At 43.1% G+C, this 12485-nt stretch overlaps 1 protein-coding gene across 15 annotated transcripts in view; it reads right to left on the minus strand.

Moving 5' to 3' along the window:
• Nucleotides 1–12485, minus strand: part of CADPS (calcium dependent secretion activator) — a 475715-nt gene that overhangs the window by 37111 nt on the left and 426119 nt on the right. For all 15 annotated transcript variants that reach the window (XM_060022835.1, XM_060022832.1, XM_060022834.1 and 12 more), the window contains 2 exons: nucleotides 8875–8907; nucleotides 2232–2339 (listed from right to left, as the gene is read on the minus strand). In XM_060022835.1, the coding sequence (XP_059878818.1) occupies nucleotides 2232–2339; nucleotides 8875–8907 (141 nt within the window). The remainder of the gene's footprint in view (nucleotides 1–2231; nucleotides 2340–8874; nucleotides 8908–12485) is intronic.

The following is a 12485-nucleotide window of genomic DNA, read 5'->3' on the forward strand; positions in this document are numbered from 1 at the left end:
TGTGAATTTTTGAATGACCCTAGACATAATTTGCATCCTGAAAAACAAATTCTTAGTGATTTTTTTTCATTATTCATTCAAATAAATGACCAGAGGGCTTGAATTTGCCTGGGTTCTTCAACAGTCGGGCAAGTCCAAAGCTACACTCTTAAATAAAGAGTCAGTTGTACTTTCCCTTTAAAAAAGCCCCAGAAAAGGACAATTGGCCCTGCTGCCTTCAACAAAGCTACCTTAAAAAAAACTTTTCCCCCCTTGTACTTCTAATTAAAAAAAAAAACATCAAGCGGGAAGGGTGGGTTATTTGTCAATGAAACAATAGGCTAAGTGGCAGATTGAACGTGAAATTCAGTTCTAGATGTTTGAAAGTTTTGGAGAGCACAGGGTTATTCACACACGCTCACACAGGAACACGCACGCACACGCACACGAGGGCCACACAAAACTGAGAATCAGAAGATACTGATCAAAGAAAAAAAAGGAAAGAAGAAGGCAACCTAGGCATTGAAAAGAACAACCCACAGGCTTCTTGAACGTTTGTGGCTTGGAATTTCATTCAGCGGAGATGGGCAGAGTGTCCACACTCCAAGCTGCAGACCTGAGGGTGCTGCCTGCCTGTTTTCAATGCCTATTGGCTGGGTGATTGGGCCCCAGACATTCTAGGCTCGGTATTTTCATACAGGCACGCATGCAGAGAAGGGGGAGGACCCGCCGGTGAGCTTTATGCATGTATGAGGCATTCTCAGTGGATGTGGGCCATGCTAGAAGATGTACACAGGAAGATTATTTGATTCTAATTCATGCCACTTGATATAATGTGATAAAACATTTGACATGAGAGATAAGTTCCATTTTAATCCGAGAGAGGACGGGTGGGAATTAAAAAGTAAGAAGGGTTTTCTCGAAGAAAGGTGATGCAGAGGAAAGAGCGATATTGAGCACAGAGAGGGGATGATTAGAAAAGAAAAAAAAAAAAAAGACAGGAGCCTTTTCAACACACGAGGAAAGCAAATGAGCTGGAAGACAAAGCATAGAAAAGTCAGGAGCTGCAGACTCTTAAGCAGTGCCAACAATGAGCTCACTTAGCCATGGAACAAACTCACACACACGCGCACACACACACACACACACACACACACACACACACACACAAACTCGATGCAAATTGCTGAACACAATCACAGAAAAAATATAGAAACATGGATTCCATAGTAGACCAAAACATTAATGTTTGAGCTGGCACTAAAAATACGGAAACCTGGACAGGAGGAGCTCACGCTTCACGAGACAGAAGTAGGCTGTACAATTAGAGCCACACAGAGACAAGTACGTCGGCTTCCATGCACTCTGGCCGGGTCTACACTGGCAAATTCGGTGGAAACTTGAAACAAAATATCTGGCTAAATTAGGCAGCCCCATCTGCTTTGGCCTGAAAGAGGCAGGAGATTTGAGACTGAAGCAGATTCCTTTTTTTTTTTTCTTTTTGCCTCAGTGGTTTGCTTTGGAAGTGCAGATGCAGTCACACTGGAAGTAAGTTTGCTTGATAACTATTAACCCTCAGAAATCTGTTTTCGGAAGTTCAATCTGGGTCTGGCAGCCTGATGTACCTGCTCTTTGTACACCTGCTTCTTCTCCCAAATTTTCAAGTGGGTGGAGGGGGAGTGGAGGAGGGGCACCTGGGTTTAGAACGGCAAATGACCAAGTAACTAACGTGTTTGCCAAAACCCAGGGCTAGCTAAAGACTTCTAGTCTTCCAGAAACAGAAGCATCTTTGAAGCGATAACGATACGTTTACTGCACAGCTGCACGCCACAGCTGGTGGCAGGGAGGTACCACCCTCAGGACAGGGAGCTGGCCTCAGCCTCCTGGAAGGCAGGGAACACCTCCCTACAGCAGGGCCAGATTGCAAGGAGGGGAACCATGACCGAGGAAGGTCTTTGCCAGTGAGACGAAGCTGCCGCCTCACAAGCTTCGTGCAGGGATGAGCCTGTTTGCGCAAGGCTGTGCCATCCCACGTATCACACAGATTGGGACCGAGACACAGCCACGCCAGGGTGGGTTGGGGAACAGACACACGACAGATAAGAGCCTAAGGCAGACGGGGAGGAAAAGATTTTGTTTGCATCAGAACCAATCCATTTTCTCAAAATGTGACTTATCCTCCTGTCTCTTATTTTGTCACATTTTGGAGGGTCTCCTCCTTGGCTTCCAAGGAGGAGAAGGCACTTACTTACATCAAATAACCTTTCTATATACATCTCCTCATTGACCTTATCACGAAGGGCATCCTGAGAGTGACGGACGAAAGTCACGTAGGCATCGGCCACGTCCATCCCGGGTTTCTGCAAAGAAACAGGAGAACATGAAAATGGACTTCTCGGACAGTGACCCTTTCTCGATGACCCATGCATTTTACCCTGCTGTGCACCCCCAGAGCTTTGGCTGGAGTTTGAGGCTATCCACTGGGGCTGGAAGCTATCCATAGTATACAGTATCGCTATCCACAGCCTGCTCTGATAGTCCAGGAACTGAAACTGATATTCAAACCTCCTGCTCTTTCCAGAAATCCAACCTGGCAAGAAGGGAGTTGGGATTACAGGGTTGTATAGTTTATTATTTTTTTCTACTATTAATTTTTTTTTTCTGGAAAAGATACTCTGATGGATAAATCTTCACCAGATAACCCAGAGACATTCTCTGGATTTTCTTTGGATTGAAACCTCCATTGAAAAATACTCAAACATACTGCCTTCCACTGTCCTTAATATAATATTAGAAAAGTGACAGCCTTCCCCGATCCCCTCTTTAAAAAATTGAGGAAGTGCCAAGTCAAGAAATTGTATTTAAATCTCTATCCCTTCCGACCCAAGTCATATTTTTGGGGGTAGTTTAACCTGAGTATGTGGTAAGTATTTCCTTATCAGTTTACTCACAGGAGACATTAACCAGTGGTCTTTGCTTCCCTTAGAGTCCAAGGTACAGCCTTAGAGTCCAATGATTCAAAAAAGATGGAGAGGGGGAAGGATTTGATTTTTTAAATAAATTAGATTTTCTGGAAAGGTAAGCAGGTGGTTCATCCAGTAGTTACAAAACGTTTTATTGTAAGGAAAAAAAAAGAAACTAAGAATGCACACTGCTTGAGCTGTTGCAATCAAAGTTATCTCAGAAGAAACCTATTAAAACACTGTAATATGGGTCATTAGGAGAGCTGCCACAAACCCCTTAAATTTCCACAGTGGGTATGTATGTTTGCTGATAACTAAAAAGATTAGTTTTCATTACTGTGGTTTACCTTAGATCACAAAGTATCATTTCTCTACAAGACGTGACTGTCAGGCACTGCAAATTGAAGTTAGTTAACACTTCTGTGTAATTTCCAGGGTGAAAATGAGGAAGGTTTGGAAACAGTAGGACTGTATTTTTTTTTTTTTTCCTGATACAAAGCAAACAATTATCAAGCAAAGGGCCAATGCTTGGCCCCTGGGACGCTAGTAACATTTCTTAACACCTGCTGAAACAATGACAAGGTATTAATTTGAAAAACAATGAGGACCACTCAAAGCCACAGTAGTCAACTGTTACACTTTCAGGCAATTTTCAGGTTGTGTGATGGTCCTATAATTGTTGCAGTTTTATGATACAAAACAACAGAGGTTCTCCAATGAGATGCAAGTGATAGCTATCAGTTCTAAACTGGCACCCCTCTTCTCCTCTCCCTTTGGCAGCCACACATCACAGGGCGTTCTCAGTGGGAATGGGGACCCCTACCTGGGGCACTTGAGAAACATTATTATTGTTTCCATTTCTTCCCTGGTGATGCTTGTGGCAGATATAACCCTTTCCTGGACACATGCAGCCATCTTAGAGCTAAGATTCAAAGCCAAATTCAGCAGACCTGTTTGTAACCACAACAGTGATCTACGATAATGGTTATTTTCACCACTCCTTCTCTTTTCACTAAATTACTGTCCTCAAAGGGACATTTCATTTATGCTTTAAAAACCTTGGTAAAAACATCAGTGTGGTTCAGCTCACCCAGGTGAACTCCATGAGTCTCTATCTTTTGACTCTTTTTTCTTCATAGAACTCACCAATACCTGACACTGTATTATATATTTATTTTATTGTCTTCTCCCACTAGCACATAAGCTCCATGAATACAGGGACTTTATTGGCTCTATTTTCTATTGTGTCCTCAGCATATAAATGAGAACTGGCACATAGCAGGTGCTCAGTAAATACTTGCCAAATGAACAAAATCATGAATGAATAAGCCCCTGTCCCACCTCCTTTTTTAGACTCCTCAGTCACACTACATGGATTTTTATTGGATCCCCCACACACTGGAGCTTGTGAAAATCATTTCAATTTCTCTGGGCCTTGGTTATACCACTTGTAAAATGGGATTAATAATAGTTCCCCTACTTACCTTCAAGGATTGTTGTGATCGTCAGCTAAAATAATGGATGTTAAAATGCCTCAAAGGTCCTAAATTGCTATACAAACATGAGCCACTATGATTCTTTCCCCCCCACACGATTTATCACTTCATGACCTTACCTATCTTTGGAACCAAGAAGAAAGAAAGGGCTTCAGAGAAACCAACGTCAAAATAAAAATGACAAAGTCTCTGCATGGAAATGTGTTTTCTCAGAGTCCCCTGGTTCCCCACTCACAACCATCTTCCATTTTAACCAGCTTTACGTCCAGTTCTAACAGGTCTGTTTTCCATCCTTTGGGGGACCAGGAAGGGGGATGAGGGGACTTATTTGAAACAGGTGTGTTGATTAAAGCTCTCACTTTTCGAGATAGCCTGAGCTTGAGGGAGAAGGCTGCCGAACTGGAGCACCAGACATGTATATTCAGCATCCCCTGAGGTTTGGGGCTATGAAGGGCAGACGCCCCTATACCGTGAGAGGTCCTCAGGGGAGCGGGGCCACTGGGGAAAGACACAGTCACAATGGTGATCCTGGATCACAGGGAAAACGTTCAAGGACTGTCGGCTCCCTATTGAAAAAGGCAGGGAAGGCTGTGCAATGCATTCTAAGCAGGTTTTCAACCAAAATGGTTAAAATAAAAACTGTCCACCGACCAACAAGCTAACTTGTAGTTGTAGATGGAAAATATTCTTGACTAAACAACTGATGCTATTAGGTAAATGAAGCTTTATACCACATGGCTATCTAGTCACCATGGGAAAGACTTCAGGTGACGGTGAAGTCTTAATATCTCACAATTCCATTGTTTATTTTAAGTGCGGCTTGGACAGACTGATGGCATAGGATGTAGATGTTAAAAATAATTAAACAAACAAAGACTATATAAATGTCTGTATAGTTAACTCCATGCATGTGTGGAAGACATTGTTTGTGAAGAAGGCACTTGGTGGCTTGGAAGAAACAGGACATTTTAACTGTAGCTTGCTCCTCCCAGGATATTGCTGAGCTTGAGGAAAACAAATTCAAATTTTCGGCATCTTAAGCAAGCCCTAATTAGGAATGCAAATCTGCTCTGAACTGAAGGGTCGAACACTCCATCTAAGACAAAGAGATATGCTTTGGGGATTATGCAATGTTTTGAATGACCCGGTAACGGCGCTTCTCTCTCTTAGTGTCGATAATTAAGAGACAAACCTCTGAGGTAACTAAATACTAGTCCCCACAAGGAACTAAACCAATAAACCGTGTGCTAAAAACCTCGCAGGGCAACAGAGGTCAACTCAGTCTTCAGAGCTAGAAGAAACTTGAAAGGTGATTTTAGCCAATGGTTCTTAAACCTGGCTGCAAATGAGAAGGATATGGGAAGCTTTAAAGAAAAAACCTGATGCCTAAAAAACAAGAACCAAACGAACAAACAAAACTGATGTCTAGACCCCATACCCAGAGATTCTGCTTTAAGTTGGCAAGCAACCTCAGGCTACCCCTCGTAAAATCTCCCCAGATGTTTCCAATATACAACACCAAGGTCCAGAATCACTGGTTCCCAAACTTGCACCATCTATCAGAATCAGGTGGAGAGCTGTTCTAGAAAGAGATTTCCAGGCTTTACCCCAGAACGACTGAATCAGAATCTCTGGAGGCAAGGGGCTGGGAATCTCTACTAAAAAAAACCCCACAAAAACAAACCAAAAAACCCTTGCCAAGTATCACCTCTGCACATTCTGGTTTGGGGACCACTGACTTAATAGGTGATACTTGCTGGTGAGCTGGTCAACTGACTCTTCAAAACAAAAACAATGAAACAAAACAGCAAACCTTGATCTGTAGTGCTCGCCAGTTTCTGTGGTGTAAATACTCCCGCCATGGCTGAGTCTGAGCTACCAAAGTGCCCTCACTGAAGGCAGAGTTGGAAAGAAATGCACGCAGTTGACTTTTGGGAGCCAGTGCTAGCAGGCTCTATACATCAGACTGCAAGCACGTGACTCTTCACGCTCCCATTTACTCGACAGGTGACCTGGACAGCCACTTAACCTCCCTGCGCCTCAGTTTCCTCGGCTGTGACACAGGACGATCATATTACTCCCTTCATAGGGTTGTTTTGAGACGTAAATGATGACTATTTACTCTATGTGAACAACGTACAGGTAGTACCTGTGTATTCTGTACGACCATTTTCTAGAAAATTGTTTATTTGTTAAAACTTATTATAACACCGTCTGTTACAAAAATACTTCAACGAACTTAATTTTAAAGTTTAGCTTTGTCCCAAGCTGTACTAAGGGGTGAAATCATGGTGAGAGAGCACATTTGATGTGCCGATCGTATTTTTTTCTAATACTCACTAAAATAACTTCTCAGTTATCCAAACAGAGATGCTTCTCCGTGCACTAAAGGAAATCATCTTGCAAATGAGGTAGTGTTTAAGAGCATGGTTTAAGTCCCAGTTCTGCTCCTTATCACCTGTGGGATCCTCAGCACGTCAACCTCTCTGTGCCACTGTATCCTCACCTTACAGTGGGATTGTTGTGAAGGTTAAGCGTAAAGCACTCTGAACGGCGCCTGGCACACGGTGGCTGCTTTGTAAGGCTTAGCGGCCGTCTCTGTCTCTATGGTATTGTGTATCATCGGTGGGAAATGCACCCCATTTTGGGACATGCCGCATCCTTTTCTTCTGCCTCCCTGGAGGGCCGAAACTTGGCTCATTGATTTTTGTTCCCTTTCACCTTGACGTAGAGTCCATTTTTTCCTCATCTTTACAATACATCTGAGCCTGGCTGGCAGGAAGTAGGTTGAACCAATTAACATTGCCGATACTTGACTTTCTGACCTACCCCAAATAATCTGACCTCCTCAGTAATTTCAGCCAGATCATTTTTTTCTCCAAGTATTTGGGTTTTGCCTACCTGGTCGCCTGTTTATATCTCACCGGTGAGATCTCCCCTCTGCTTTGAGGTATAAGAGAAAACAGACTTCAGCTACCAGATCTTCGGGCTGAGGACTAGAATTGCCATTTCTATTACTGTTGAAGCCCAGTGCAGGCCAGGGTGGATGTCAGCAAATTCACCCCCCACCCCCGCTCCGACCCTGTGCAATAGAGCAGAGCACTCCCTCGCCCCTCCCTCAACCCAAGGGCCTTGCTGCTGATGCTGAAATATCTAGTGAGTGCCAGGTACAGTGCTGAGCATCCCATATATGGACCATATCATCTGCACAGCAAGCCTGTGACGTGGGTATTATTATCTTTATTTTAAGGATGGAGAACCAGCTCAGAGAATTTGAGTAGTTTGCTCCCTGTGAACTGAAAGTTTCTACTCTGGGGCTTGGGAAAATAAATTACTTAACTTCTCTCCTTGCTCCAGGTATGTGACCTTTTTCTCTTCTCTATTATAAGGACTATCTAGGTGAAGGAGTCGGAGGTCCCCCAATAAGAAGTATTATATAAATTCAAAGCATAATTATTGATTGTACATTCTTTCATTAAACAAACAAAATGTATGCTAATGCTAAACTCACTCCAATTTTCCATTTTGCCATCCTTTGAGAAATAAGCCAATAAACCATTACACACTTAGCTTCCTGGGGAAATGAATTTAAATGTTAATATAAATCCTTTTAGAAAAAAAACAAATTTTAACAAATAAGTATTTGAACAAGGAGGGTACTTAATCACGTTCAGAATGAGAAACCCTCAGTACAAGCCCGTTGGTGGCTGTTGAGATAAGCTCTCTAAATTTAATATTTTATAATAGACTCACACCTCTTTTGTTAGAAATGGAGAAACAGAATCATTTTCTTTTCTCCTTCACTGGAATATATTTAAATCTCTCCAATTCTATTTTGCTAATAGGCAGGGCAAAGTCTGTCTATAAATGTATCCTGATTTATCACAGGTAATCCCACACTCTAGCATTCATGTGTAGAACTTAACCTCAATTTAAATGTAAATTCTGGGCAACTTTGAGTGCTTTATCTGTGAACTTGGAGACTGCCCTTCATTAACCAGGTCTGCACTAATTATAAGCAGCTTTGTAAGTTTCCCTTAAAACAATTGCAGAATTGACCCCAAAATGAACAAATCCCGAACTTATTTGTTTTAAAAAATTCCTGGCACCCTTGTGCAAATTTCTGCCTAAGGCCCTGCTCCCAAGGTGTGCAGGCAGGAGGGGAAGGGAGCTGGATGATAACAGAATGAAATATACCAGAGAAACCAATGAAAATGGAAATGAAAGGGAACTGGGTTTACCCTCAAAATAGGATCTCTTTTTCCTGTTGAAGGAAACTACAGTTTCCTACCCTCCTCTCATCTCAAAACAAATTTACTGTGAAATAGTCTTCGCTTCCTTTTGACCATACAGTTTAGTGGCAACTAATGAAAAGAGCACCATCAAAATTCTCACGAAAGCCAAAACACCCACAAAAACATTTTTCAAATACTCACAGGTACATCCACATATTTGGAAGCTGCCTTCACCTAAGGAGGAAAGAAGAGGATGGAAGTGAGGGTGGTGTTTATGTTTAATTGTTCACAGCTCAATGCTGTATCACCATCAGAGTTAAAACAATATGCTGGCAGACGGAGCTGACCAGGAAACACAGAAAGGTACTAAAAAAATAAAATCTGTTTGCTAATTTTTTTTACCCTGCAAGCCAGACCCACTGCTTTGGAGCGAAAGAGAGAGAGGGAGAGGAGAGAGAGGGAGGGAGGGAGAAGGAAAGAGAAAAAGACAGCAACATTTTTACTGAGCTTCTGTAGCTGGTGTGGGAGATCTGCATTTTCCTCCCTCCCTTTCAAAGGGAGAAAAATGACTGTAGCTAAACCCAGACCATTGAGTGGAGGGCTCACCAGTCTAGAAAAGCAGTTAAGTCCACTGTCACTTCTTGTACCTTGGGGTCTTTGTATAATCTGGCTAGAGGTGTGTCCTAATTGAATCTTTGAGTTCTCACTTTCCAGTAACTCTCTTCTAGAGAAGGGGATGTAGCGGGTGGGCACCCTTAACCCAGAGGGAGATGGGTGTCTGTGGGAGGGGGTTGGGAGGGTACCAGAGCCGTTCAAAACTGTCCCAAGGCTGTTGTTATGTCTCCTGGTTTTAAATAATAAAAAACCCAGAAGGGAAGTGCAGGAAGAGGGTATGACATTTATTTTCAGTTCTGGTGGAGGGAGTGTGGTGGAGTACGTACAGTGTTTGAGAGCATGGAATTTGGAGTCAGATCTGGGTTCAAATCCAAGCTCTACGACTTACAAGCTGTGTGACCTTGGACAAGTGACTTCTTCTCTCTGAGCCTCAGTTACCTCATCTGCAAAATGCAGATACCATTAGGTAACTGTTGCAGCAGGTCGATACAAGGGTGAATACACACAGAGTCCTGGGACACAGCAAGCACAGAATAAATGGGGGCTGAGAGGATCGATTCACAAGCAGATCTGGCGGGGCTCTGGGTCCTGTGAGAAGTCAATGAACAGCTGGGTTTGAGGAACAGAACCTGAGGAGGATGTCTGATATTCTATGCGTTTCCTTTTGACTTGGGTCACACACGTTCCACTTAGCACAGGTAAGACCGAGGGGCTACATTTGGGATCAGAGGAGCGTTTTCAGTTCTGTCGGCAAGTACCAAGACTGCGGTGCGCACCCAGCACTTAGGATGTCTTTTCACATCTCAGGTGGGCTGCCTCTTGCCACCTGGCTGAGGCCAGTATTGGGAGTCACTACCTCTACCCCCATGTCTCCGAGGAAAGTATCCAGGGGAGTGTTTCTCCCTGTTGCTATTTTCTCAAAGCCACTTTTCAAAATGTCAAATCTCAAGAAAGAAGTCAGCGAGCCAATGGGTGGGGTGGAAAGAGTCCAGGATTTAGAGTCAAAAGTTCTGTAAGTGATAGAATTAGTTGACCTTGGGATCATCACTTCGAGTCTCTTCGCCTGGGTTTCTCTATTTCTAGAACAAGGTGACACCACTGTGTACTTTGTAGGGCTGAGAGCGTGATCAAGTGACAAAATGTACGGGAAAGTGTTTCATAAACTTTAAAGGGCGGAACACACATCAATTAATTATTAAGAGGGCAATGCATTCTGTCTCCTGGAATCATCGCCAGCACCCAAGATGATGCCTAGAGTCTCCAGTTACAGATTCTCTCAGAACCCGACATTTTTTCCCTTTGCAGCACTGATTGCAATCTCAATTCAGTAATTTTGGTGCCATGTCTGTCTCCCACAGAATGTCATGTCTTGTCCCTAGCTGTCTCCCCAGTGACTCACTTGTTACCCGGCTTAGAAAGGGTACTCAGTGAAAATTTGTAGAAGGAAGGAGAAAAAGCTAGTGACCAGTGCCGGCTTCAGGATGGTTGAGGAATACACAGACCAGATTGAGAAGCCACTGCCTGAGTTAGTCTGAAGGCCAACAGGGTTGCATATAAAGCTGGATGCTTGCAAAGCTTGGTGAGTGAAGGAAACCACTCTGGACCATTAAGGGGGGTATGAGGAAAGCTTTCCAGAATTTGCCTAAATAACATTTTACTAAATGATTCTCAACTCGAAATCTTTCCTCTTTATTCCTGTTCTAGAATTTCGTTTGCGCAAGAAGGTGGCTTTCCTTTCAAACCTCCTCTATGTACATTAATATATAACATTTGTATGATGTTTTGCACTTTGCAAAGCACTTTCACGTACTGTTTCTTCTCTAAGCCACCCTGCAAAAGGGTGGCTATTAATTGTTTATCTATTCACTATTGAGAACACTAAAATCCACAGAATTTAAGAATTTATTTCATCATGATCTAAGCCAGAAGACAGAGAAGCCTGGACTCACATGAGGGTCTCCCGAGCCCCACTTTTTCCTTTTGAACTCCTGGTCTTTTCACCAGTGGCAGAAAGTATGAGGAATTTAAGCATCAGTGGTCAGGGCAGGTGCTGACAAAACAATTCTTCTCAGCTACAAATTGCCTCCTTCCCTCTGTAGACTTAGTGCTTGGCAGTTGGTAGGAGTTTTGCTACAGCTGAAATGATCAACCTTTAAACACACCCACTCTTACCACCAACACACAGTTTCAACCCAGAAAATGACACCAGCCGAAGTCTATTCCTTTCAAAGCAGTTTGGGAAGATAAGGCAAGCTCTATGTCAGAACGGAAACCATCCCCTCTCCTACATGCACTAGCCTTCAGTTTGTTGGTCTTTTTTAAAATCTGGTAACTGCTGACTTGCATTTAGTCTTATTGATCTTTCTCCCATCCCATAAAAACAGGAAAAAACAGCTCAGAGTAAACTGTGGTCCTATTAGGATTGTATCATTTTTTGGTCCTGGCCATTGAACTTGAAGAAAGATGTTGAGGATACAGGGCAGTCTAGAAGTGTCTTCTACAAGAAAAGTAAAGGAGAAGGCATCTCGCCTGGAAGAGGAAGGGCTAACAGCAAATGAAATGAAAACTTTCACGTGGTTAATCAAGGACCTTCAATGTTGAAGGGTTGAACTTGGTCACGGTGGTTCTAGAGCATAGAATCAGGACGAATGAGTAACATGACGGGGCCCCAGAAGAAGGTGCGAACAGCTATCTCAGTCTAGCCAGGCACTGGCTATCTCTGGTGATCAAGAACTCATTGCTGAAAAAAAAAACCCAAAAAAACCCCTCCTTGCTGGAGGAGCTCAAGCAGGAGGTATGTAGGATGCTCCGATGTGAGACTTTCCTTATGCGAGAGGTGACCTGGAAGGCTGGTCTCTGTTGCTCACATCCTTAAGAGGTAGAAAGCTGTCATCAGTTCTGTTTTTTTTTTTCTTTTTTTACAGTATACATGTTGGGATATAGCAGAGTGAATAAACTGACAGAACCAGAATCAGAACTCTGGTCCCTAGAACCCTCTCCTGCCTAATGTCAACAGTGCTACCTTTTTAAGCATCATGTTTCTTTGAAGTATCCATAGGACTGACCATGTTTTTGGCCAGCTATACTCTAAGTAGAGAGGAAGGACCAGATCCTCCCAACCCACTAAGGGTTTGGAATTATTGCCAAGGGTCAGAAAGTCCAAGCGCACACCAGACACTGTGTAGATCAAATAAACA

The sequence above is a fragment of the Delphinus delphis genome, chromosome 10, assembly GCF_949987515.2.
Source record: "Delphinus delphis chromosome 10, mDelDel1.2, whole genome shotgun sequence".
In the NCBI taxonomy this organism is placed as follows: Eukaryota; Metazoa; Chordata; class Mammalia; order Artiodactyla; family Delphinidae; genus Delphinus; species Delphinus delphis.